Source organism: Nicrophorus vespilloides, unplaced genomic scaffold (assembly GCF_001412225.1).
Source record: "Nicrophorus vespilloides isolate i.1.1-1 unplaced genomic scaffold, Nicve_v1.0, whole genome shotgun sequence".
NCBI classification, from domain to species: domain Eukaryota; kingdom Metazoa; phylum Arthropoda; class Insecta; order Coleoptera; family Silphidae; genus Nicrophorus; species Nicrophorus vespilloides.
Window position 1 is genome coordinate 461,731 of NW_017096512.1, and position 22,180 is coordinate 483,910.

Consider the following 22,180-nt stretch of genomic DNA (forward strand, 5'->3'; position numbering starts at 1 on the left):
GAATAAATAACTGGGGGACACGTCAAATAATCTATTATTTTCCTGTATATATACATAAAATGATTGTACAACGAAAATGTTCAACAGAAATGATAGAAAGAGTACAAATTTTGCGAAGACTGAAACTAACGATTCGCCACTAATGACGGTGATAACGAGACGTCGTTTAGTATTTAGTATTGCGATAATTTGTACTTCGAACATATTCTCTACATAGATACTAAATTTAATCATCACAATTTGCAAAATATTATTAATAATAAAAGATGTGTTTTTTTTTTAGAAACAATAGGATTCCAATAGAATCAACGAATCATATAAATTAAAAAAAAAATGAACGGAATAAAGTTAAAAAGTCATTAAATTATAACACTCTGATCAGTCTTAAACGCTAAATGAAATAAATAATTTATGTAAAACAATAAACGATATCCAGTTACTTAAGTGGGTTTATCTCTGGAAAAAAAAAATAATGTTTTATAATCAATATTTCGATGTTAGTAAAATCTTACCTAATTTTACTAGCTATTTTCTTAGCGAACGATGAATCCTTCGTAAATACACAACTCCTCTTTACTACGGCTATTTGTCCGTCTTGATACTTCACCTAGAATTACATATTTGATTAGCAAATGTGAATATTGTGGTAACTAATGTTGTGTGCATACTTTATACAAATAATGTTTAGTTTTCTTCAACAACACGCCTTCCTGTTGTTCGTTGTTCCGTGTCAATATTATTCGATCGCCCGTCATGACTGCCTTTTCGCTGTCATTTATTGAGCGGATGTCACTTACCGCCACATCTATGATTATACTTCCGGCAGATTCTATAAACACCACACACCGGCATTCCTTATATTTCTCCAATATCACAGCTCTATAAAATGCTCCATCGTTCCTACGAGCCCAAACCTCCTCCAGCACTCGCTTCTTTTCAAACTCGCTTAATAACTGAAAAATTATTTAAATTTATTACTTTTAGAAAATTTTATCAATTACTATTATTACCTTATTGTCGTCCTCGTCATCCTCATCTGATTGACTCTGTAATTGGGCTAACAGTCTGCTTTTATCTTGTTTCGCAACATTCAGCATACAATCCGAAAGACGCACGATCGCTTTGTATGGAGTCAATGTCTTGACTTTCTTCAGTAAACCGTTTATTTTATTTACTTTCTGGCGCTTCGCTGAATTCAATTCACAACTGTCGGAAAGATATAGTTCATCACTTCGAACATCCCACAACCCCTTGTCGTTCTTAAATAAGATTAGTCCCGTTCCTTCCAGATACTGCTTAATAGCGTTCCGATCGATCTTTTCACCCGGAACCGATTTTAAGAAGTTGAGTAATTTACAAGTGATGCCTTCCATATTTGTGTAATTATTCAAATCACTGGCGCTGCCTTTGAAGAGATACTGGTTATCATTGTGAAGAAAATCTTCATCAACACTATCCTCGGATGAGCTCAACTCTGAATTGTCATCCATAATCTCACGGTTTAGTACCTCGAATACAGCCAAATTCAATTGTATCGTTTTAACAATTGAATTGCTAGTTTTGCTAGTGTCCATTGAGTTATTGAAAGATTTGTTTTCTAAAGAAGAATTTGTCTCAGACGAAAATGATTCATTTATTGACTGAGAAGTTTTTGAAGTCACAAACGAATCATCATTGTCGCAGGCGACATCGCTATATTCCATTTTTACTTTCTCATCAGCTTCATCATGATTAATATTGTCTTCGTCCATTACTGGTTTACCAGAGCTATATCTCTTGATACCTGAACGAATTGTTGCTCCTTCCATTTTACTTTCACAATTTGCTTCAATATTATCTTTATCTGTGTCTTCATTGCATTCAAGCAAACACCCTTTGCCCTTGTGATGTATCTCATTTAAGTCAGTTTCTAAATTATTTTCCTTATCCAATTTCAGATTACTAACTGTAAGTAGATTGAACTTAGTTTCACTATCAGTCTTGTTTTGCTTAATCAGAAAAGAATTGTAATTGCACTCATTCGCCATTTTTAATTCCTGTCCAGCATTGATCTGAACTGGTGTTTTGACTTTCAACAAATTTTCTTGATCCATACCATTAATTGCACCTTTTTGCTTAATACCTGCATACTTCATATCTTCGTTTATTTTCTGAAGAGTTCTCTCAGTGTTAAACTTTGTTATCTTTGGTTTAATATCATTGTTATTCACAACTAATATATGCTTTTTATCTGCGGGTTGTCTGGTTACATTTGGTTTACGTGTTGTTTCATTGGACGTCTGTGCTTTGTCCAGTTTCGTAACTGTAATCTCGCCTATGTTGATCTTTTGGCCGCAGGGTTGCTTCTTCAAATCTTGCTTCCAGTCAGCCACCGGGGACATTTCCGCATCTTTTTCTAAGCTTATGGGCTTGTAGGTCATCGGGTAAAAACGGTCCTGTGCTTCCGTTATCGGCGTTGCAGCTGGCACAGAATTGATGGTATAGTATTTATTATAGTTCACTGGATTCGTTTCACTTGTAGATGATTGTTGAGTTGAGGGTAATACTACCTGGTTGGCTTTTGGTAAATTATACATCAGGGTTTTATTGTCGACCATGTAAACTGCCTTTTCTGTACCACCAATTATTATACGATTCTCGGGAGCTTGTTGATTCAACAGTTGAGTTACTTGTGGACGCACAGTTTGGTGCAAATGAATGGCATTGGTTTTAATTTGTTCAGTTATTTTTTGCTTAATCTGATTAACCATGGCTGGACTTGTCTGAACAATATGCAAATTATTTTTCTGTGGGTTGTTCAAATACTTAGAAATAATCATTTCATTGTCTGATGGCAACTGGTTCGATTGTGGAGCTTTTACCAATTGCACAACATTCGTATTAACGGCTGGTGTCGTTATTGTCTGAGCTGCATCTTCTCTTTTAATACGTATTTGAGCGTCGCCATGTGAAGGTACAATAGTATATTGACCACTACTGATGGCTCGCAGAAGACGTTCAGTGTTTGCTCTCTGCGGGTCCAAAGTAGGCATGCTTTCATGTTCTATAAATGGCTCAGTCACAGTTTGTACTTTTAAAGTGGGCATCCTTTCCACAGTCTTTATAAAATTTCCACAATCTAAACTCCTGACAGTCATATCCTTTATATTCTTCGGATGTGTACTCTTCCGCGGCTTCTTTTTTATAGCTGCTTCGTGTTTTACTTCGACGCCCATTTTTGATATGAAATCCGCAGAAACATCAGAAAACGTCTCAATTTTCACCTTTTCTGGCTCAGCTTTAAAGATCTTGACTTTAGCATTAAGCATCCTTTCCCTCTCAGACACTTGAAGGGTCCTTTCATGTTCGATGGTAGCTTCACGTATTATTCGATCAAATGAATTTGAGATATCTTCGTCGACACTATTCGATGGTTCTTGTTTTACTGAAGAATTCACTGAAATCACACCCCTTACTCCAGAAATTGGAGCCACAATTGGACCGCACACTTTTTTTGTTTGATTCGAGGAGCACGGTGCAAATAATCCACTAGCGGTGATTTCGTCCAAAGCCGAATTTGTGGAAAATGGAATTCCGGGAATCACTGGCTTCGTTTTCTTCTTCGGAGTGCGTTTTCTTGGTGTTTTATTATCTTTGCTGCGCCGTTTCTTTCTGTGTCCTCCAACTTTGTATCCTTCGTCTAACATGGTAGCATCTTCAACATCTTTAAATTGACACATATTATATTTCAATCCATCTGATTAGTTCATAATTCTTACCAATTTCCCCAGCTTTTAACCAAATATCTTCCAACACTTCCATTTGCTGTTCATCAGGAACTATGTCTTCAGCACTAGCCATATCTTCCTCTATTAATTGCATTTGTAAATCTCTAGGAAAATCAGTCATTGAGAAATCTCTGCAAATAAATTAGTTAGGACATTGGTTAAATAAGACAAATAAAGACATACTGCTGTTCTGTAAACGAAGATTTGCTCTTTCGTCCTGCCATGCTGCGTTTTGGTAATGTGAAACTGCTCGGTAATTCGGGATTATTTTTGTTGCATAAAATGTCTTGAGGCATTGGATGGGGCGCTGCAACTTGTCTGTTTGGTTCCTCCGGATGTGGTCCAATATCACAACCTTGCAACCATTTCTCGTACCTAATCATAATATAAAAAAAGGTAATTAATAGATATGAAAAATACTCTATATGTTACAATTACTTTTCTGGTTGAAATCTTTTAACAAACGTATCCATAGATATTTTCACCATATCTTTACTGCATGTACACTGTGTTGCCCGTTTGCCGTATTCAACCCAACGAGGAGCGGCAAAATTTGTTGATTCAGCGCAGTTGAAACCATGGTTAAAACCGGCATGATAACCATACGGAAATGTTATCATAATTTCGCCTTCTTCTTGAGTAATCTACAGTAGTCGGAGATTTATAAATGCAATTTATAGTCATTAAATAAAAATAACTTACCTTATTATAAGGAATTGAATATTGTTTTAATACTTGTGGTGATATAAGGGTCATTTTGTGCCTAAGGAAGGCCTGGCAAGATTGATAACTTGATGGAAAGAAACCATTGGCCAAACGTTCAAGCCTTCTTCCATGTTCTGGTGGTATAGAATACCTAAAGATTTAGATGAAAAAAAAAATAGATTAAATTTGTTAGGATTTGTTAATTATATTAAAATCTTACCAAGTTTTTGGTGCACCAAAATGCAAATAATTTATAGAATATAGATCCATGTCTTCAGTGTGCCATGCAAATGTTGTCTTCCACATACCAAAATATAAATATGCTGTATTTACACCTTCAATTGAAATACCGTAATCTTCATTGACTAGATCCAAAATTGTTCCCAATCGATTTATGTTCCATTCCTACAAAGAATTAGATAATTTCTTATTTCATTCAGACAAGACTTTCAAAAATCTTACATCAACGTCAGGATCTGTAAGACTACCAGAAACATCCGCTCCATAGATGGGTGCAACATAGGTGATGTTCTTCCAGTATTTTCTTTCTAGATCCTCATAGTCAAAATGCCTGGGAGTATTGTATCTATCTGAATTAGCCAAATCCCTGTATTGTTGAACTGTCATTGATTTCTTTTGTATATTTATCTGTTGATATAGACCCTGTTTCCCTGTGACTACTTGGCAAATAGGTGCTGGTATTGTCAGATTCAGATCATCCAAATTGTATCCAGACTTCCTGGGAACCCATTCCTGTGGTGGAATCACCTGAAATGGTCAAAAATATTACAGTAATTAATGATCCTTATAATTCATTGCCATGACAACACTATTAATTAAATCTTGTATTAATCAAATTACCTTGGCTAGACCTGCTTTGTGTGCACCGTGAGATTCCATGTGTTGAATGTATTTGGAAAAATCTTTGAACTCTTCCCAGGTTGGCCGAAAAACCATTATCCTGGAACACCAAATATCACTTTGTTATTACCAAAAAAAATGTATAATATAATAACACAAACTTGCCTGGGTTTGGACGAATTGGGCTCTGCCATGATTACAGCGATTTGACTGAATTCGGTTGAAAAACAAGTGCTTCCCAGTTATTTCGGTGATTGCAGCTTCAAATTATGATTGATTGATAAAGTTTTGTGGATTTCGTTCAAGTAGACACAGCCATTATTGTTGACATACAATGCACGTAACTGTTTTCATTAAGGATATTTCTCGAAATTGAATTACAACACATCGATGTTATTCCCTATGACGCTCCAAGATAACGTTACTACCTTCCTGCACTGTCGTACACTATTTAATGTTGCTTAGTTTAGCTCACATCTCGAAACATCGCACCGCACAGAACAAAACTTCGCCAATCCTAACTCCGCAACCATCAGAAAGACTTAGTTTCAACCATTTTGTTTTGCGATCTATTTTTTTATTTACCACCCGGCACTAACTTCAGTATATTGAAAATTAATCGAATAATCAACCCTTAAAAATCTTTAATATTAGAAAAATAAATATATATTAAATTTAATATTAGATACATACGTTTGGAGTTATTGTTATAACTATTTAAATGTAATCTTTTCAGAAGTTGCAACCCGTCTAACAGCTAGGTATTACCATTTGCAAACATGTTATATATGTATCAAGAACTGATGAGCAATTTTCATGTAATTACAAGCATACAAGACTTAAGTCACGTAACATGTTTGTTATTGTTTTCATTTGCTTTATTTAAACCGCCAAAGCTTCTTAAATTACATACTAATAATTGAAATTTAATCTGTTTATAATTGGAAGGAAAAAAAAAAATAAATGTAGTCAATTGTAATCAAGTATTTAGCAGTAAAAATTTGTTTAAATAAACATGTTTCTATTTTTACATTGTTTATATAACAATGCATGTGAATCTGCCTTAGTATTTCTATTAACAGTATCATCAAACGACACCTAGAATTGAATTTATCGATTTGTTTATCTTTAGATAGAATTTTCGTTTACCGAGTTTCGAATTCAGAATAATTTTAGCTTAGTAAAAACAGTTTTAAATTTGATCAAAATTATATTTTGGGATTATAAGTTTAATTAGAATGTCAGTGAAGAAGCAATAAATGAAAGAATTGTTTCAATATTGTATATATATTAATATTTATAAACTCACAAATCACAAGACGAAAATAAAATAACGCAAAAACAAAATAAATAATGGTTCAGTTAATTAAAATTCACTAATTGCATAATGGAATTTGTTCATATTTCTATAATATCAATCAATATAATTATAATAATAATACAATCTGCTAAAATCTAATATTGTTCATGAATCAAAACTATATTTATATGTATATATATATATTTATCTATTATATAGTACATACCAGAACATCTTATTTTATACAAATCTATACCACATCTCGACTTGTGATAAGAAATAAATAGGACGGACAAATATATATTCTCATAATCATTTTTCATATTATTACACCATAACATATTATAAGATATTACACTATATTTATATTTATACTTCAACATCTTAAGTACATCCGATTCGCGTCGAATCATCATTATACAATTGGCGACTTTTTCTTTACCATTATTATACAGTTTAGATCTTGAGATCGAACATCAATTGCATCGTATTGCACATCATTTGTGTGTGTACGTGTATCATGTTTGTGTGTGTGGGGGGGGCATTATCACTACCTATTTACTTTGCATCATGTTTTTTTTTTGTTGTCAAAGAGAAAAAAAAAATATAAAACTTGTCATGATTTTTGTACAAGAAAGAAAACGTTTCTTTCGTATGTAGAGAAAGGGGGAAATTATTCTATCAATTCCAATCACCGCAACGTGATGAGTAGTATCGTGATGTCGAGTTGCACTCCCAATGTCAGTCATCGCAGTATCGGATGAAGAAGAAGTTGTATTCGGTGAATTCGATGCCGACTTTCGTAGTCGATAATTTGCATTTGTTCTGTAAATTCACAATACACATATCTAAATTGTTCCTTAGATAACTTAAATGATATTTTTTAGTCTAATCCTACCTATCAATATTTTAAAAGAACTATCTTATGTAATGAAAATTCAATTTAAATAAATCTGTAAAGCTAAAAAATGTAAGATTTCAGACAAACCTGATTCTGTTTTAGTGATGCACGATAAGTGGTGAGTTTCGAATGCAGTGTATGCAAATCGACCTCGAAGCTGACGCTCTGCGAATTGATTTGCTGGCTGGGCACATTTTCGTTCACTTTTCTCATCGAGTTCTTCTCCTCGAACTGCATTGGACACTCTGTCTGTTTGTGACTGTTGCAATGCTCGATATCTTTCAAATGAGCTTGAGAAGATCTACAATTAATTGTAAACAGTTTAAAGTTAATTCTTTGACTCCAGTTAAAACTCTTACTGAAATATGATGTTGATGTATTCATCCGGCATGTACTTCGAGATCTGGATGTAGTAGGTATAATTTCCATTAGAACTGTGCGAGTCCAGATAATCGTCTGTTAATGTCGTGTTGAAGGATTTCCCTTGGATAATGATCGTGAAGTGTAATTCATCTGAAAGTTATTTGTGAAGTCGTTTGCGAATTGAGTACCTGAGATTAGTTACCGCCGACTGTGTCGTAATTGTTATCTTTGTCGTGCCAGTAGTCGGCGTCGCGTCTTTGCAGATGCTTGTCTATATTATTTGTATGTAAAGATTTTCCGATTTGCCTGTTTTTCTCTTCTAGATTCAACAACGTCTCCGATTTGTTTTTTCTCGCGTTTTGCACACCGTACAAAGCTTCCACGATGTTGGTGTCCAGTTTCGGAGGAACGCAACAGTAAATCTGCCATTATTCAATGCAAAATATTAAGATGTGTTAATAGTTTTAATAGGTATCGTTAATATACCTGACATAAGTTCGGATGATCGATTTCGTCTTCAACGCTGTTGCAGGCCGGCGGTCTCCCTATGACTTGCTTGGATCTGAGACCGTTCATCGGATGCTTAGTTAATCCACTTATGTGGATGTTCTCTTTATACATGGGGGTGGTATGCACCTGCTGGAACGTCTGCAAAGTGCTTGGTTTCATTTTACTTGGACTGTGCGTGGTCACCGCGTGTCGGACGGCTTGCAAACTGGCCTGGGTCAATTGATTGTGTCGCGATGCTTGCAAGAGATAGAGCACGGTGATCGTCGCCAAACTGTAATCAGAAGTAAGCTCAATAAGTGAGCGAATTATTATTGTGTTTGAATAACTCACCAGAACGCCATGATCAAAACAAGTACAACGATGACCACTTGTATGAATTTGTTGGAACAAAATATGGACTCGGAGTCTGGAATGTTGCAGTTGTGCATCTTGGAGCTTTTATTGTACGAATTGTATTTAATGTTGTTGCCTAAACGAATTTACGGTTATTATTATAAAAATTATTAATTTTGATTCGCGGACTAACCGAATTTGTTCAGGCGTTTGTTGATGCGTTCGAGTTGATCTATGCGGGTCTCCAGGTTATCCGTGACTTTGCAAAGCTCCTTGACCGCACCGATGTTTTCCATGAAGATCCTTTCTTTGTTGACCACCAAGAAATCATCTATAGCCGTCCCGTCTCCTAGGATTAAGTTACCTGCGGGACTTACGGCCTCAGGTAAGATTTTTGCGATCTCCTGGGCTATAACACCCGTGTCGCAGTATCCGCCAGTCCTGTTCAGTTGCTTAGCAAATCCAGGATCGTACTCGTACCTAATGTAAGAAGACATTTTGTTAATCTTCCTAAATCATTTAAAATTAACAAAATTGAACGCACTTGACCACTCGCATCTTTTGAACGTTGCTCAGCTGCTCGGCCGTATTGCACTCGACTATATTCTTTTTGGCGCGGACATCGCTCGGTTGCACTATATGTCCGGTGATCTTGATGTTACCATGAACCACCAACGATTCGTCCGGTCTATCCGTGTTCACGCCGACTTTCCCCGCGTGGAAGATCGAATCCTAAACACACTGCTATAATTTGTAACAAAGGTAAAATTTGCGTAGGCAAACCTGTGTCTGTCCCTTCTGCCAGCAGAGTTCGACGTCGCTCTCGAATTGTCCGGGATTCGAAGCCTGAACCAAAAATGTTCAAACATAGATGAACATGATGCAAAGTATTTAACGCTAATGTACGCTCTAGACTTACTCGCACGATGATCTTCTGGCTTGCGTGACTGATGATTGGGAAATTGCCATGGGCTGTGTGCGCGTGCAGACCGACGACCAATTGGAAGTACCTCTGCTCCGGATTCGGTTTTCCTTTCTTTCGCATGTTGTTCGAAGTGGTTTCGCTGAAGTGCAGCCGACCGACCGTCACCTTCGTCACTTGCGAATTAATAAGCTCGACTCTGGAAATCACAAGAGATTTATTAAAGTGAGCTTCAATAGGATGAGACTTTGTTAGATGTGACATACAGTACTGGATGGAATGGTTTTTTGCTTCTATCGCTCTGGCTCTGCTCCACGCGTATCGTCTGGGTCGGACAATCATGTTTCACCCCGTAAAAATGCAGATGAAAGCTGGACACTTTCTGGAAACCGTCGGATGTCTTCACGAATTGAGCGTCTCCGAGCAATTGGACGTGGCATGTTATCTGAACAAATCAAATCGTATAAGATAAATTTGAAGTTTGCTTGATGTTTGGGTATTACTTGGAAATGGTTTTTCTTCTGGCAGACGAAAGCGTCGTCGGCGTTTGAGAAGTTGAAACCCTTGTCTGCGTCAACCCTGTAATGAGGTGACGGAAGTTCCGTTAAATTCTGATCGCACAGGGCGTGCCATGCTGTCTGCTGGAATGCTTGAAACCTGATACATTGGTATTGGGAGTCGGACAAGCAAGTTTCAGATGCTGGGTAGTCTTCATCTAAAGAAGGGCTAATATTGGCTGACGGGCTTAGTTGACTCGTTGTGCAATGCTCTAAACAAATGTTTTCCAACAAAATAAAATAAATATTATTATTATAACATCGATGATTATATTAACCTGGTTCGCTTTTGACAGTCAAATCTTGCGAGAGCTTTCGCTTTTTAGGGACATTCTGCAAGTTGGTGTACACGACCTGCTGAATGTTATCCAAACCATTATTATCGCACAAGTTGTCCAAACGTTGGGGAATCTGAATATCCAGGGAATTGGAGGTGAAACCTAAATGCATCAGATTTGCATCGGTCTGTTGGTTCTTCACCAACAGAATCTCCGAATTGCGACGATCGTAAGCGTCGGCAGCGTTGTTGGCGGTCATCATACTCCTGTTTTGATCGTCCGTCAGCATATCGTCGGAGTTGAGGAGAATCCGCGTCGCATCCTGATGTATCAAATTGCCGGTCTCCATGAGCTGCTGGTCTCCAGGACCGGTGGGCTCGGCTACCACGATATGGGATCCAAGTATAATACCATCGTTCATGATGGGATTGAGCATGTTCTGCTTGTAGATCGGTTGACCCAAGGTGGTGTAGATGGCGTCGGGGGCGGCGGAGAGTGCCGCATCGCAATTGTCCGGAGGGCTGTAGGGATGCTCTGAACTGCTATCGGGAGGAGATTCCGGTAATGAATGGCTGCGCGGAAGCACACACGTTAATGCATCATAAATCTGCATACGATCGTTTTGCTGCTTACCCGGCCATCCTCTTGTTCTGTACGATGACGTTGAGCAGTTTTCCGGACGCGTTCTGCTGGCTTCCGGTTGCGCCCAGGGAATCTCCGAAGTAGTTGCCATTGCTCTGAGATCCTTCACTGTTGATGAAAGCTTCGAGCTGCGAAAAGTCCAGCGCTTCGTTGTCTATACCACCGACAAAATCACCGCCGCGTCCTATACCAAACAAGAAAAAAATTTCACATATTTCTGAAGTTGATATTCTCCAAAATCTTTACTATAAGCTTCCATCAAAGTATTACTTCTTCAAGTTCAAATATATTTAAGTATATCTTGAATACTTGACACTACGTCTTAGCAAAATTTCAATGAAACTGTTTACTTTGGAATCTGAATCCACAAACATTGTTTCATTACCAATTTCCTTATAATTTTCTCAAATTAAGTTATTTACATTTCTGTATGCTGTTACAACGTACGACGTGTACATATATTTTCAATCATTCATTTAATAATTTGATAATTTAAGTCAGTCGTTCTTTTAAATGTGATTCACTTAATATTATTCAGTATTCAATATTGATATAATAAGTGGGGTAAGTTAGTAAGAATGAATCTAAAATTGTAAACAGTGACAGCGAATTGGGTGAAAATGGGGGTGAGATACGTCTATGTACTAGCAACCGCAGATTTAGGTATTTAACCATATCCATGGCAACAAAGTAAATAACAAAGTTTTTATTGACAAAACAAATCAAAGCTGTGTGTGTGTGTACGAATAACGATCGAAGGAAAGCACCACGGTGGCCTGTTGTTACCAGCAACCCACAAACTTGGAAGGAAGTAATTCATTAGGCAGAAGGGATTCGTTTAGCGTAGATTTTTTGTCGTTATTCATGAGACTCTATTGTCCACCGTATCCTGTCCGAATTAATGGATGGATACATCATACGAATAGAAAGCGCTTATTTATTTATTTATTATTGTTGTTTTATTAATAATACTTTGGTTGGGAGCAGACGAAAAGAAAATCGACGAGCAAGTAAAAGTAGCTAATCTCCACCGTATCAAAGCCTATCGTACCGTTAAATACTCTTCGCGTGTTCATATTTACAACAACAAAAAAGTAAGAAAATTGAACGGTGTTCCTTCACTCGTAGCAAACATTTCTATTTGATGAAAAGCAACATTTTTCGCACAATTGATGCCAAATCCATATTAAGAAAGTGTCCAGAAATCAAGAATATATTAAAGTCCAAAATGATCGTACTACCTCTGTTACTTCTGTTTGGCCGTTCGTCCATGTTCTGGGTCCAATTGTATTCCATAATTATCAAAGAAATGGACACGGACGCATAGTCAGCATTCGATTGTGATGATCGTCAACGTGTTTATCATCATGATCATCATCGAGATGGCATCGATATTACAAAAAACAAAACAAAAGAAGTGTCCTCCGTTTCATTCAAACTTCACGCATAGTTTTGTTGTACACACTATCTATCTATACTTGCACTACTTAGCATGCACGCACTTGGAGACAAATTGAACTTTGAACATAATTAACGCACTCCTCCGCTCCTGTTACCAACATGTGTCCATCTTTCGCATCAAATAGAACCTTTATAAGCTTGATTATTGTGTTCTAACTCGCGTATTGAGTAAACGAAGGAAAGTCGCAGTGTGTGGGGGGCAGCCAACCCGCGACCATACACCACCACCACCTCGCTTTCAACCCCAAATTACCATGGTTACTCTTGCATGCACATAACAAAACCATTTACTATTGGTAAAGCGATCCGTACATTATGTATCCGACCCGGCGATTATATAGACTGTATGTCTGGTCTGGCTCATACTACGCGAAGAAAATGGAATATCCAAGAGAAAGCCGAGGATTTTCATTTAAATTGCCCACACAATGCACGATAAATGTATGAATGTCATCGAATAATTCTTTAGAGAAACAGTCTTTCAATCGTTTTTCCAGAAAAAAAAATCTACTAGATATTTCAATAAATTACCGCGATTTAGTAAAACATTGTGCAATAATCTGAAGACACAAAGGCTATAAATTTTATTAGAAAAAAAAATGAGTAAATTGTGTAGAAATTGTGTAGTATTGATTACAATTACATTTTCTGTTTCCATGTGCACATTTTTAAACAATCAGTGTTTTGTATTTTTCTTTTTATCCTTAAAGTCAAAACTTATCATCTGTGTTACTTTTAATTTTCACATTTTCCAGAAAGACGAAGTAATTATCAACTTTAATTTGAACATTTTTTTTATGTCGTATAATTTTATTCACAATCTGTTCATCAATGTCAAACATTGAGTAAATTTAAGATCGCGGTTGACATTAAATGGATAATCTTTCCCGGTGGATAGTTACCATTATGATGATTTGAACATTAATAATTACTTAAATCTATTTACTAAATCTAATGGTTTGCAACGCTTCAGCCTGTTTGTGATTTCACTGTTGTCGAATAAGCCAATAGCCAGAACATTAGTATGTTACTCCAGTCTATCTTGATATCTACTACTAAATGTTGCTATTGTATACTCAATCATATCTATATGAAGATCTTCGTGTATTTGTTTATTCTTGACAAACCATGGAGCCCTAATAATATTTCTTAGGCATTTTGATTGGAAACTTTGAATAATTTGTATGTTGGTTTTACTGGCTGCACCCCACAATTGGATACAATACGTCCATACTGGTTTCAGTATTACTTTGTATATAAGTAATTTATTTTCCACTGATAATTCCGACCTTTTCCCTAGAAGCCAGTAGAGTTTTCTAAACTTTATTTCTAATTGCTACCTCTTAGCCTGAATGTGATCTTTCCAGGTGAGTCTTCTGTCTAGAATCTGTCTAGACTCTAGATGCATGCCTAGATATTTGACTTTGGACAGATCTTGTCCATTAAGTTTTACAGTTGGGCAGGTGTCTTTCTTTAGCGTGAATGTGATATGCACGGATTTCATTTCGTTAACTGCTATTATCCATTTTTTAAGCCATTCTTGTAGCTTATCAAAATTTTCCAGCAGATATTCGGATGCTACTGCTGGATTCTCATCTGAAGCCAAGATTGCTGTGTCATCAGCGAAAGCAATCGTAGTATTGTTAGTTTCAGGAATATCTGCCGTTTATAGAAGGTAAAGCAGTAATCCTAAAACACTTTCCTGCGGCACCCCTGATTCTATTGGATATAAATCAATGTATACGTCTTTTATTTTTACCTGAAACATTCTATTATCGAGGTATGATTTTATTATTTTAAAATAATTATATGGAAAGTTCTTCTTTATTTTGTATAGTAGTCCGAGATGCCAAACTTTGTATTTGAACATTTAAATTCAAACTATTTTGTGATTAAATTTTCGTAAAAAATATTATAAATTGAATGAGAATGAAAACAAAGAATACAAAATTTACATTAAATTTACAATTTTTCTACTTTACTTTGTACAACATTAGCTACAAATTAATCACTTTTATAACAACGCTTTTAACCATACTATAATTATTTATAATATATTTTAACTGACATCTGTCATCTTGCATCAATATCACAGATGTCAATTCGCAACTAGTTAAAAATATAACGTTCATCCAATATTGGATTATATTTAGGTAGAAAAACTATAGTATATAGTTAGCTTTACATTATATTGTCAATAATGTAAATTTCGAGTATTTATGATGAAAAATATTAAAACTATACTTTTTTTTTATCAAATATATCAAATTAACTTTAACAGCGTCCACTATTTTTCACAGCTTAAACGTCATTTTGTTTTCCAATGATGATTGAAAAAAGTTTCATCATAATTATTATTTTTTCTTTGTAATAAAAGTTGAATAATTTGATGATGTCTATTGAATTTTTATAAAAAAAAATTATTAAAGATTACACTGTTTCTTGCTAGGCTTATATTTTTTTATCACAATTAATTAACCTTTCTTAAATAATTAAGAAATGTTAAGATGCTTTTTGATGTCTTTAGCATACAAAAAAAATGGTGCGTTTCGAGTGTCGCCGCCCATTGGCCAATATAACACGCCTAACGCTATCTGTAAAATCCGATTGGTGGGGCCTTACGTCGCAGAGCAAACAAAGCTAAATGGAGTTCGCGATTAGGTTATCTAATACTGCATTACCTACGAAACAAACATATTCCCATGTTTCTCGTATTTGCATGAACATCATAAAAATTCAACAACATGAATGAAACTAATTCAATTTGCTTTTTTTTTCTTTTCTTTTATATACCGAACAGAACAATCGATTTATGGTTAATACATAGACCATACTTAATTGGCATCACAACGTTGGGCACGAATAGTTCATGAGGTGGCGTTGCTCGGTAGTTTCCAGTTTGTTTCCACCGATTTGTTCAAATATTGATCAAACGAAGCTTGTCATCACTATACATAAATCAAAACTCACGCAAATCCAACATTTATACTTTCCTCTTCTACCTACGTCGAGTATATAAGCTGATATATATGCTGAATACTAGAATAAAAAGATAGAAGAAAAAAAAAACAAACAACAAAACAACGACCCCTTAATTTCACATACATTTTAGAATATGTGAGTCGATCGAAGTATTGATTACGAATGTTATTTATGTTCCCCTTCAATTTAATTTTAACTTTAAATAACTTGAAACAACGTCATTTATTCATAGTTTTATTTTGTACGTCAAATTTAATAATGTTGTTGATTATTATTACAAAAAAGGATTTTAAACTGATTTTTTTTTTAATTTCATTCAAATAGTTAAAAAAAACATGATACAACTAATATATTTCATATATATTCAATCGAAATATGTTTTGAAGTAAACCAAGTAAAAACTTTCAATAGATTAAAACTGTTTGACAATTTATTTAACAACGGTTTTCTTTAGATCTTGAGTTTTTACCTTCGCTTTCTCAACCATAAAAAATGATGTCCTTTTCGAAAAACTACCTGCCCAAATATGCTATGAAATTGGTCATAAATTATTACTATCAACAACTCTATACACAAATTACAACGCACACCTCAGCTTTTGTCAAATTATTTATTTTATCGAGACCAGAGTTTCTCAACTGCATAACAAAAATATACAAGTAATAAAATAGAGGAAACAAATAGCAAATTTATATTCAATTTATATTAAAAGATTGTAAAAATTCTTATTTCTATGTTGGTATACACGAAAATGTAATATTAACGATGGATTAAGAAAGAAATTAAATGATATTTAAACAATTGATCAATTTGTAATAATTAGTCTTGTTGTCAAGTGATTTTGAAGAGGTAATTACATACAAATTACGTAATTCATTAATCAAGTAGTGTGAAATAAAAGCGTTTTTTTGTATAAAAAGAATGAACGTTATTCAATTATATTTTTTCCATTTTGTCCGATCATCTTTCGTCGTGTTTCTGGCAACTTCATGATTCCACGTTCATAAAACTGCTTGTCCTTATCAGCAAATAATTGAACCAAGTGAGATTACAGGTCATCATAATTATTGAAAGTTTTACCATTCCAAGAATTTTGCAAACTTCCAAATAAATGGTAATCTTATGGTGCGGGATGCAACATCACTTTCCAAAGATGTGTGAGGATTTGAATTGTTTTAGTGAAACACAATCTGAATTGATCGTTTGAATGCAGATAAAAATACACAACACCTTTGTAATCCCACCGAATTGATAGCATTATCCTTTTTTTTTATGAAATTCAGCTTTCGATGTGTTTGTACAGGATCATGATTCATACAACTTGAAATTCGAACAACCAGAACATAGGAAAATCATGTTTTCAAATAAAAGTAATTTAATTATTGAAACTTATTTCATAATTTATTTACAAATGTTTATTGGCCCTAAAAGAGCTAACTATCAAAGCATTTCTGTTTTTTTTTTAAATAAACATATAACAATATAATCTCTTGAAATATGCACCAAAAAATGTGTTATTTTGGAATGTTTTTGTTCCCACAGGATTGATGATGAGTTTACATTATTTCATATAAGCAAATGTACCTACAAAGTTAGTAAATCGATTATATATTGATTGTATTAAATATATCTGTATACCTAAATGTAACTGAACTCTTTGTTGAAAATAACACGAATAATACATTGTATAAAAAGAGCAACGATTTTTAATTGAGATTTCTTTTGATAGATACTTTACGCTTCGCTTTTAATTGAAGCTTTTCATTAGAAAATATTAACTATCAAATTTATGACATGCGAACACCAATTCATTATTGTTCATTCCCGTTTCGGTTTTGTTCTCCGCTTCCTGACACATCGGCAATTTAGTAAAAAGGTGGTCGGTTTGGTTGTCGTTGTTGTGAGAGGGTGGAGAGATGAATAGCGCACGTTCGAACAGTTGTTGGCACTTCGAACCTGTCTTCCTGTTCCCGCCGTAAACCAATTTATATTTAGGGGCAGGCCGAGACTAATTGCTCATAATGCATCCATTACACTCGAATGGACACATACCGCAAGCCCACCTGTACATTTTGTTGTTTATGTATATCCAAGTTGTCCCATGGTTACCATTTACAAACAACAAAATGCTCCAGGAAATCTAGCTACCTGCAAACTCATAACTTTACCATTGATTTATACAATCGTTACTTCTTCGAACACGAACACCTTAGGCTCAGTTTCTCTATTATCCCGGATTTACCATCACCAGCGCAACTTGATTTTTCTCGGAAACGAGTGGCGTTCAATGAGCAGATCGCCAATAAATTAGTATATAATGTGTGCAGCAGCTCCTTGAGATAAAATGGAACCGGTTTGATGCCGTCCAAGTTGAAGTTGAAGTCCAGCCATATAATTTCAAAATGTAAATTGTGAAACGATAGAATCGATTACGTATAGCTATCATAGCATCCGCTATTCGAACGGTGGGCACTAAAATTGCAGTTTAGGGGTGGTTACGCGTGAGCGCGGATTCATCGAGTGACACCTGCCAGAGCTAATTCTTCTAATAGCAGCTTTTTTCCGGTTTGTTGGTTTCGACACGCATTCTACACGGACAATTTAAAACTTTGATATAAAAAAACTAAACGATCCCTTCGAGATACGATCTTATACATCGCTTATAAATTAAACAGCAATATTCAATGACATTTATATATTTGACATTTATTTTCATTTGTTTAAATTTGACGTTTATTTTTATGTTCATAAATACCCAAAATTCAACTTTATTATTTCAAAATTAATAATTCTTAAGAATATATTCAAATTGTTTTGCATTTATTATAACTTAAAAATATAAAATTAATTCGTCTTTTGTTTTCCAAATAAGTCAATTGTAAATTTGTTTAAATTTGACAATTATTTGTATTTTCAACTCGTTAATAAAGAAAAATCCAAAATCCAACTTAATTCAATTTATTATTTATTTGCTTAAATTTAACAATTTCCAATTAATTTATCTTTTGTAAATTTGTTTAAATTTGATATTCATTTGTATTTTCAACATAATTATTTCAATATTGACATTTCTTAAGGATATTTTCAATTTATTTTTCATTTGATTAAAATTTAACAATCTTCATTGTATTCCTCTTTTATTTTTCAAATAAATCAAATGTCAATTTGTTTAAATTTTACATTTATTTTTATTAAATATCTAAGATTCAACTTAATTATTTCTATATTAATACTTCTTAAGCATATATTCAATTTGCTAAAATTTAACAATTTCTAATTAATACATCTTTTGATTGTAAATTTGTTCAAATTTGACATTTATTTGTATTTTCAACTCGATTGTAAAGAAAAAACCAAAATCCAACTTAATTATTTCAATTCATTCGTTGCTTTAAAATTTAGCAATATTCATTTTATTCGTCTTTCGTTTTTTCAAATAAATCAATTGCCAATTTGTATTTTCACACCTTTAGTAAATGTCCAATATTCAACTTAATTATTTAAATATTAAAAACTTATTAATAATAATATTCAATTTATTTTTAATTTGTTTAAAATTTAACAAACTTCATTTTATTCGTCTTTGGTTTATCAAATAAATCAAATGTCAATTTGTTTAAATTTGACATTTATCATTTGTTTAAAATTTAACTTTCCAAAATTAATTTGTCTTTTGTTTCTTCAAATAAATCAATTGTCAATATGTTTAAATTTGACATTTATTTGTATTTTCACCTCAATAGTAAAATAATCAAAATTCAACTTAACAATTTCAATTATGTCACTTACTAAATATATATTCAATTTAATTATCTTTTGTTCAAATTTATCAATCTTCAATTAATTCGTCATTTGTTTTTCAAATAAATCAAATTTTCAAATACACATAAAATTCAACTTAGTTATATCAATATTGACAATTCTTAAGCATATAATCAATTTATTTTTTTCATTTGTTTAAAATTTAACAATTTTAAAATGAATTATTTTGAAACTTGTAAAAAGCAAAAATCACGACGTAGAAACTTAATCTTTTCTTTACTATGAGAAAAAAAGTTACTTTTAATTGTTTAATAACAATCGTATATTTTACCTTAGCAACGACGTAAACAATACATAATATAAATGACATCATACATCATCTGTTTTAGATTCATGTAACTTGGGATACGCGACAACTTGGCGACGGTCAACTCGGCGACTGACAATTTCAAATAAAATTTAAACATATTTGCTTATACTATATAAGCCTTATAGTGTCAGTCGCCCAGTTGTCGCGTACCTTGTAATATGATATTTACCTATGTTATGAGCATAGGACGCGCACCTTCTTTACGTAAAAAATCAACTTAAAATTGAGATTCAATATTTGATCTAAAGTTTTTTTTTATAATAATTTCATTTATTTACAAAAATCGACTCATAAAAACTATAATACAGTGGAACGAACACCTCGAATAACGAGCAAAATGAATTGTACGAAAAATGACTCGCTTAACGAGCAATGTTTCGCATAACGAGTGACGATGAGAAGAGAAGTCCCGGATTACGCGTCTTCTACATCATTTTTAAAATTTGTGTTTCACTATAAGAGTAAAAATTCGGAAATTTTGAAACAGATTAAACTCGCTTAACGAGCAAATTAAATTGTAAGAACGCATTATCGTATATTACATTAGTTCATAGGGAGAAAATTGTTTCACTATACGAGTAAAAATCCGGAAATTTTGGAACGGATTAAACTCGTTAAGCGATGTTCCATTCTATACAATTATGTTTGTAATGTAAACACAATTAAATAAAGTAAAATGAAGTTCATTGATTCACTATTTTCGTTGCGTACAAATCTCAACTACTTATTTTTATTAACCATAATTTGGGCTAAAAGACTAACGACCAAAGTCTTTCCGCCTAATTATTAGTATTAATCGTATTAATTATATCGTAATAAAACAATAAGAATCAAGTTTTCTTGGATGAAACGTCAAGGCTAAACCAAGATGATTTTCCCAACCAATTAATAACATTTTCTCAATATTTTATTGAATTGCGAAATGTGCATTAAACGCCGATTTATATACAACAATGAATAAATGCATGGGGCGGACGATGGCTTCGAAAAGGCCATTTTAATATACACTACATCTGGATATAGATCATGTACACATCTATTAATTAGTACATATATTACATAAAACCTAACCTAATGAAATACATTAAATAATTAAAACCTAAGTAACAACATATTTGACAAGCATAAAAAAACATAAGCACAATCTGATACAGTTGATTTTGTTTATTTGCATATACAATAATATAAGCGAATTCTGAAAACCGAGATTAACTATATTTCATTTTCCTTTCTACGTATTGTATTTAGAGTAAAATAGGATACGCAATCATCGAAATAGGACAGCAACAATATATATATAAAAAAGTAGGATTGGAGATGGAATATGGTAGTTTAAATAATTAAACAAACAATAATGATGCTTGTGCAGAATCCAATTGGAATAACAATAAGCAATAACAGCGTCCAAACACGAAGTTTACAGCAAATGGCAAATGACATATATTGTACTGACGGCAAATACCATTTATTTACTTACCGAGTACAGCTTGAAAGGACAGATCTGCAGCGAACTGGTCCATGATCCTTAAATTATAACCAACGCACGTGACACATATCGAAATATAAACAGTAAACGCAAACGGACCAGCGGAAACATAAATGCTTTTGCCCCCCTCGAAGAGGGGTTCCCTTTTTTAATTTATTTTGAAAAAAAAAAGTTACACAAGACTTTCAGCTGATTGTCATTTTGAGTCGCAAACTTTCCGATTATCTGACAGGTGGTTGTCGACGCAACATTCTTGCTCCGTGCGTCGCAGCGCTTAAGTAACAAAGATGGATACCATAAGCCGACTTTATATTAAACAAATTTAAATAATTAATTAAATGCAATACATTAGTTTTAAAGCTTATCAAGTAAATTACAATTTCGATTCATAATGATAATATGTATTATTTACATAACATGTTTTCATTTGAAATTCTATCTGAATGTTGTAAAAGAAATGTTTTAAATTAATAAGTAGAAAGTAAATATATAAAACACAAACTTATTGGATTTATTTAATAAATTTTATCTGGTGTTAAATTTTATTAAATGTTTATAAATATTATTCTAATTGTAATGAAGATTTGGTTGCATACGACTCAAACCTTTTTAAATTTACACCTAAGAAAACAAGTGATTACGATAAGGCTCGTATAATAATGTAATTATCATAATTATTTAGTGCATTTTATATTATAATATGAATACATTTTGAAAATATGAATCGATGTTATTAATTTATGTTACGCAACTTCATTTCAACATTCTTGTACCAAGCATGTTGATGTAACATATTAAAATAAATTAATTGAAGCAGTTAAAGTGCGTATTTACTAAATCTTTGAATTTTTTAAATTTATGAACTCGTTATCTTTGAACCGGATTTGTGTGATATAGACGACCATGGCTTATGTAATTATTATTAATACTGCTAAAATAAATGTATTATTTGTAAAAGAGTGACATCTATTAATAAATTA

General features: G+C 33.4%; 2 protein-coding genes across 4 annotated transcripts; both read right to left on the reverse strand.

Moving 5' to 3' along the window:
- Nucleotides 1-18: 18 nt before the first annotated feature.
- Nucleotides 19-5,890, reverse strand: LOC108557278. Its single transcript, XM_017913724.1, has 12 exons — nt 5,499-5,890; nt 5,334-5,433; nt 4,935-5,240; nt 4,693-4,877; nt 4,470-4,623; nt 4,206-4,411; nt 3,951-4,142; nt 3,759-3,898; nt 1,011-3,703; nt 669-953; nt 513-607; nt 19-456 (listed from the first exon to the last, which is right to left on the reverse strand). Exons 1-12 carry the CDS (start codon nt 5,525-5,527, stop codon nt 441-443), a joined length of 4,401 nt encoding a protein of 1,466 aa, XP_017769213.1. The 5' UTR covers nt 5,528-5,890; the 3' UTR covers nt 19-440.
- Nucleotides 5,891-7,068: 1,178 nt separating this feature from the next.
- LOC108557293 (myelin regulatory factor) lies at nt 7,069-21,446 on the reverse strand. Of its 3 annotated transcripts, none has more exons than XM_017913747.1 (15): nt 21,192-21,446; nt 11,131-11,323; nt 10,498-11,069; nt 10,166-10,431; nt 9,929-10,107; nt 9,660-9,861; nt 9,524-9,592; nt 9,285-9,472; nt 8,934-9,220; nt 8,738-8,876; nt 8,384-8,678; nt 8,100-8,319; nt 7,894-8,047; nt 7,622-7,835; nt 7,069-7,458 (listed from the first exon to the last, which is right to left on the reverse strand). In XM_017913747.1, the coding sequence occupies exons 1-15, from the start codon at nt 21,232-21,234 to the stop codon at nt 7,375-7,377; spliced, it is 3,105 nt and encodes a 1,034-aa protein (XP_017769236.1). In that variant the 5' UTR covers nt 21,235-21,446; the 3' UTR covers nt 7,069-7,374. The 3 variants fall into 3 exon arrangements, with proteins under 3 accessions (XP_017769236.1, XP_017769235.1, XP_017769234.1); XM_017913746.1 differs by lacking the exon at nt 21,192-21,446 and adding an exon at nt 12,381-12,639 and having other exon boundaries at nt 9,524-9,586; XM_017913745.1 differs by lacking the exon at nt 21,192-21,446 and adding an exon at nt 12,381-12,639.
- Nucleotides 21,447-22,180: the final 734 nt, after the last annotated feature.

Coding starts and splice junctions, on each gene's coding strand:
- LOC108557278 (XM_017913724.1), bottom strand. CDS start 5,527: ATGGCAGAGCCCAATTCGTCCAAACCCAG. Junction 4,143..4,205: donor AAAAGATTTCAACCAGAAAA/GTAATTGTAACA, acceptor TATTATGATTAG/GTACGAGAAATGGTTGCAAG. Junction 954..1,010: donor ATGACGAGGACGACAATAAG/GTAATAATAGTA, acceptor ATAATTTTTCAG/TTATTAAGCGAGTTTGAAAA.
- LOC108557293 (XM_017913745.1), bottom strand. CDS start 12,435: ATGGAATACAATTGGACCCAGAACATGGACGAACGGCCAAACAGAAGT. Junction 11,070..11,130: donor CAGAACAAGAGGATGGCCGG/GTAAGCAGCAAA, acceptor GCTTCCGCGCAG/CCATTCATTACCGGAATCTC. Junction 7,459..7,621: donor CATCACTAAAACAGAATCAG/GTTTGTCTGAAA, acceptor GTGAATTTACAG/AACAAATGCAAATTATCGAC.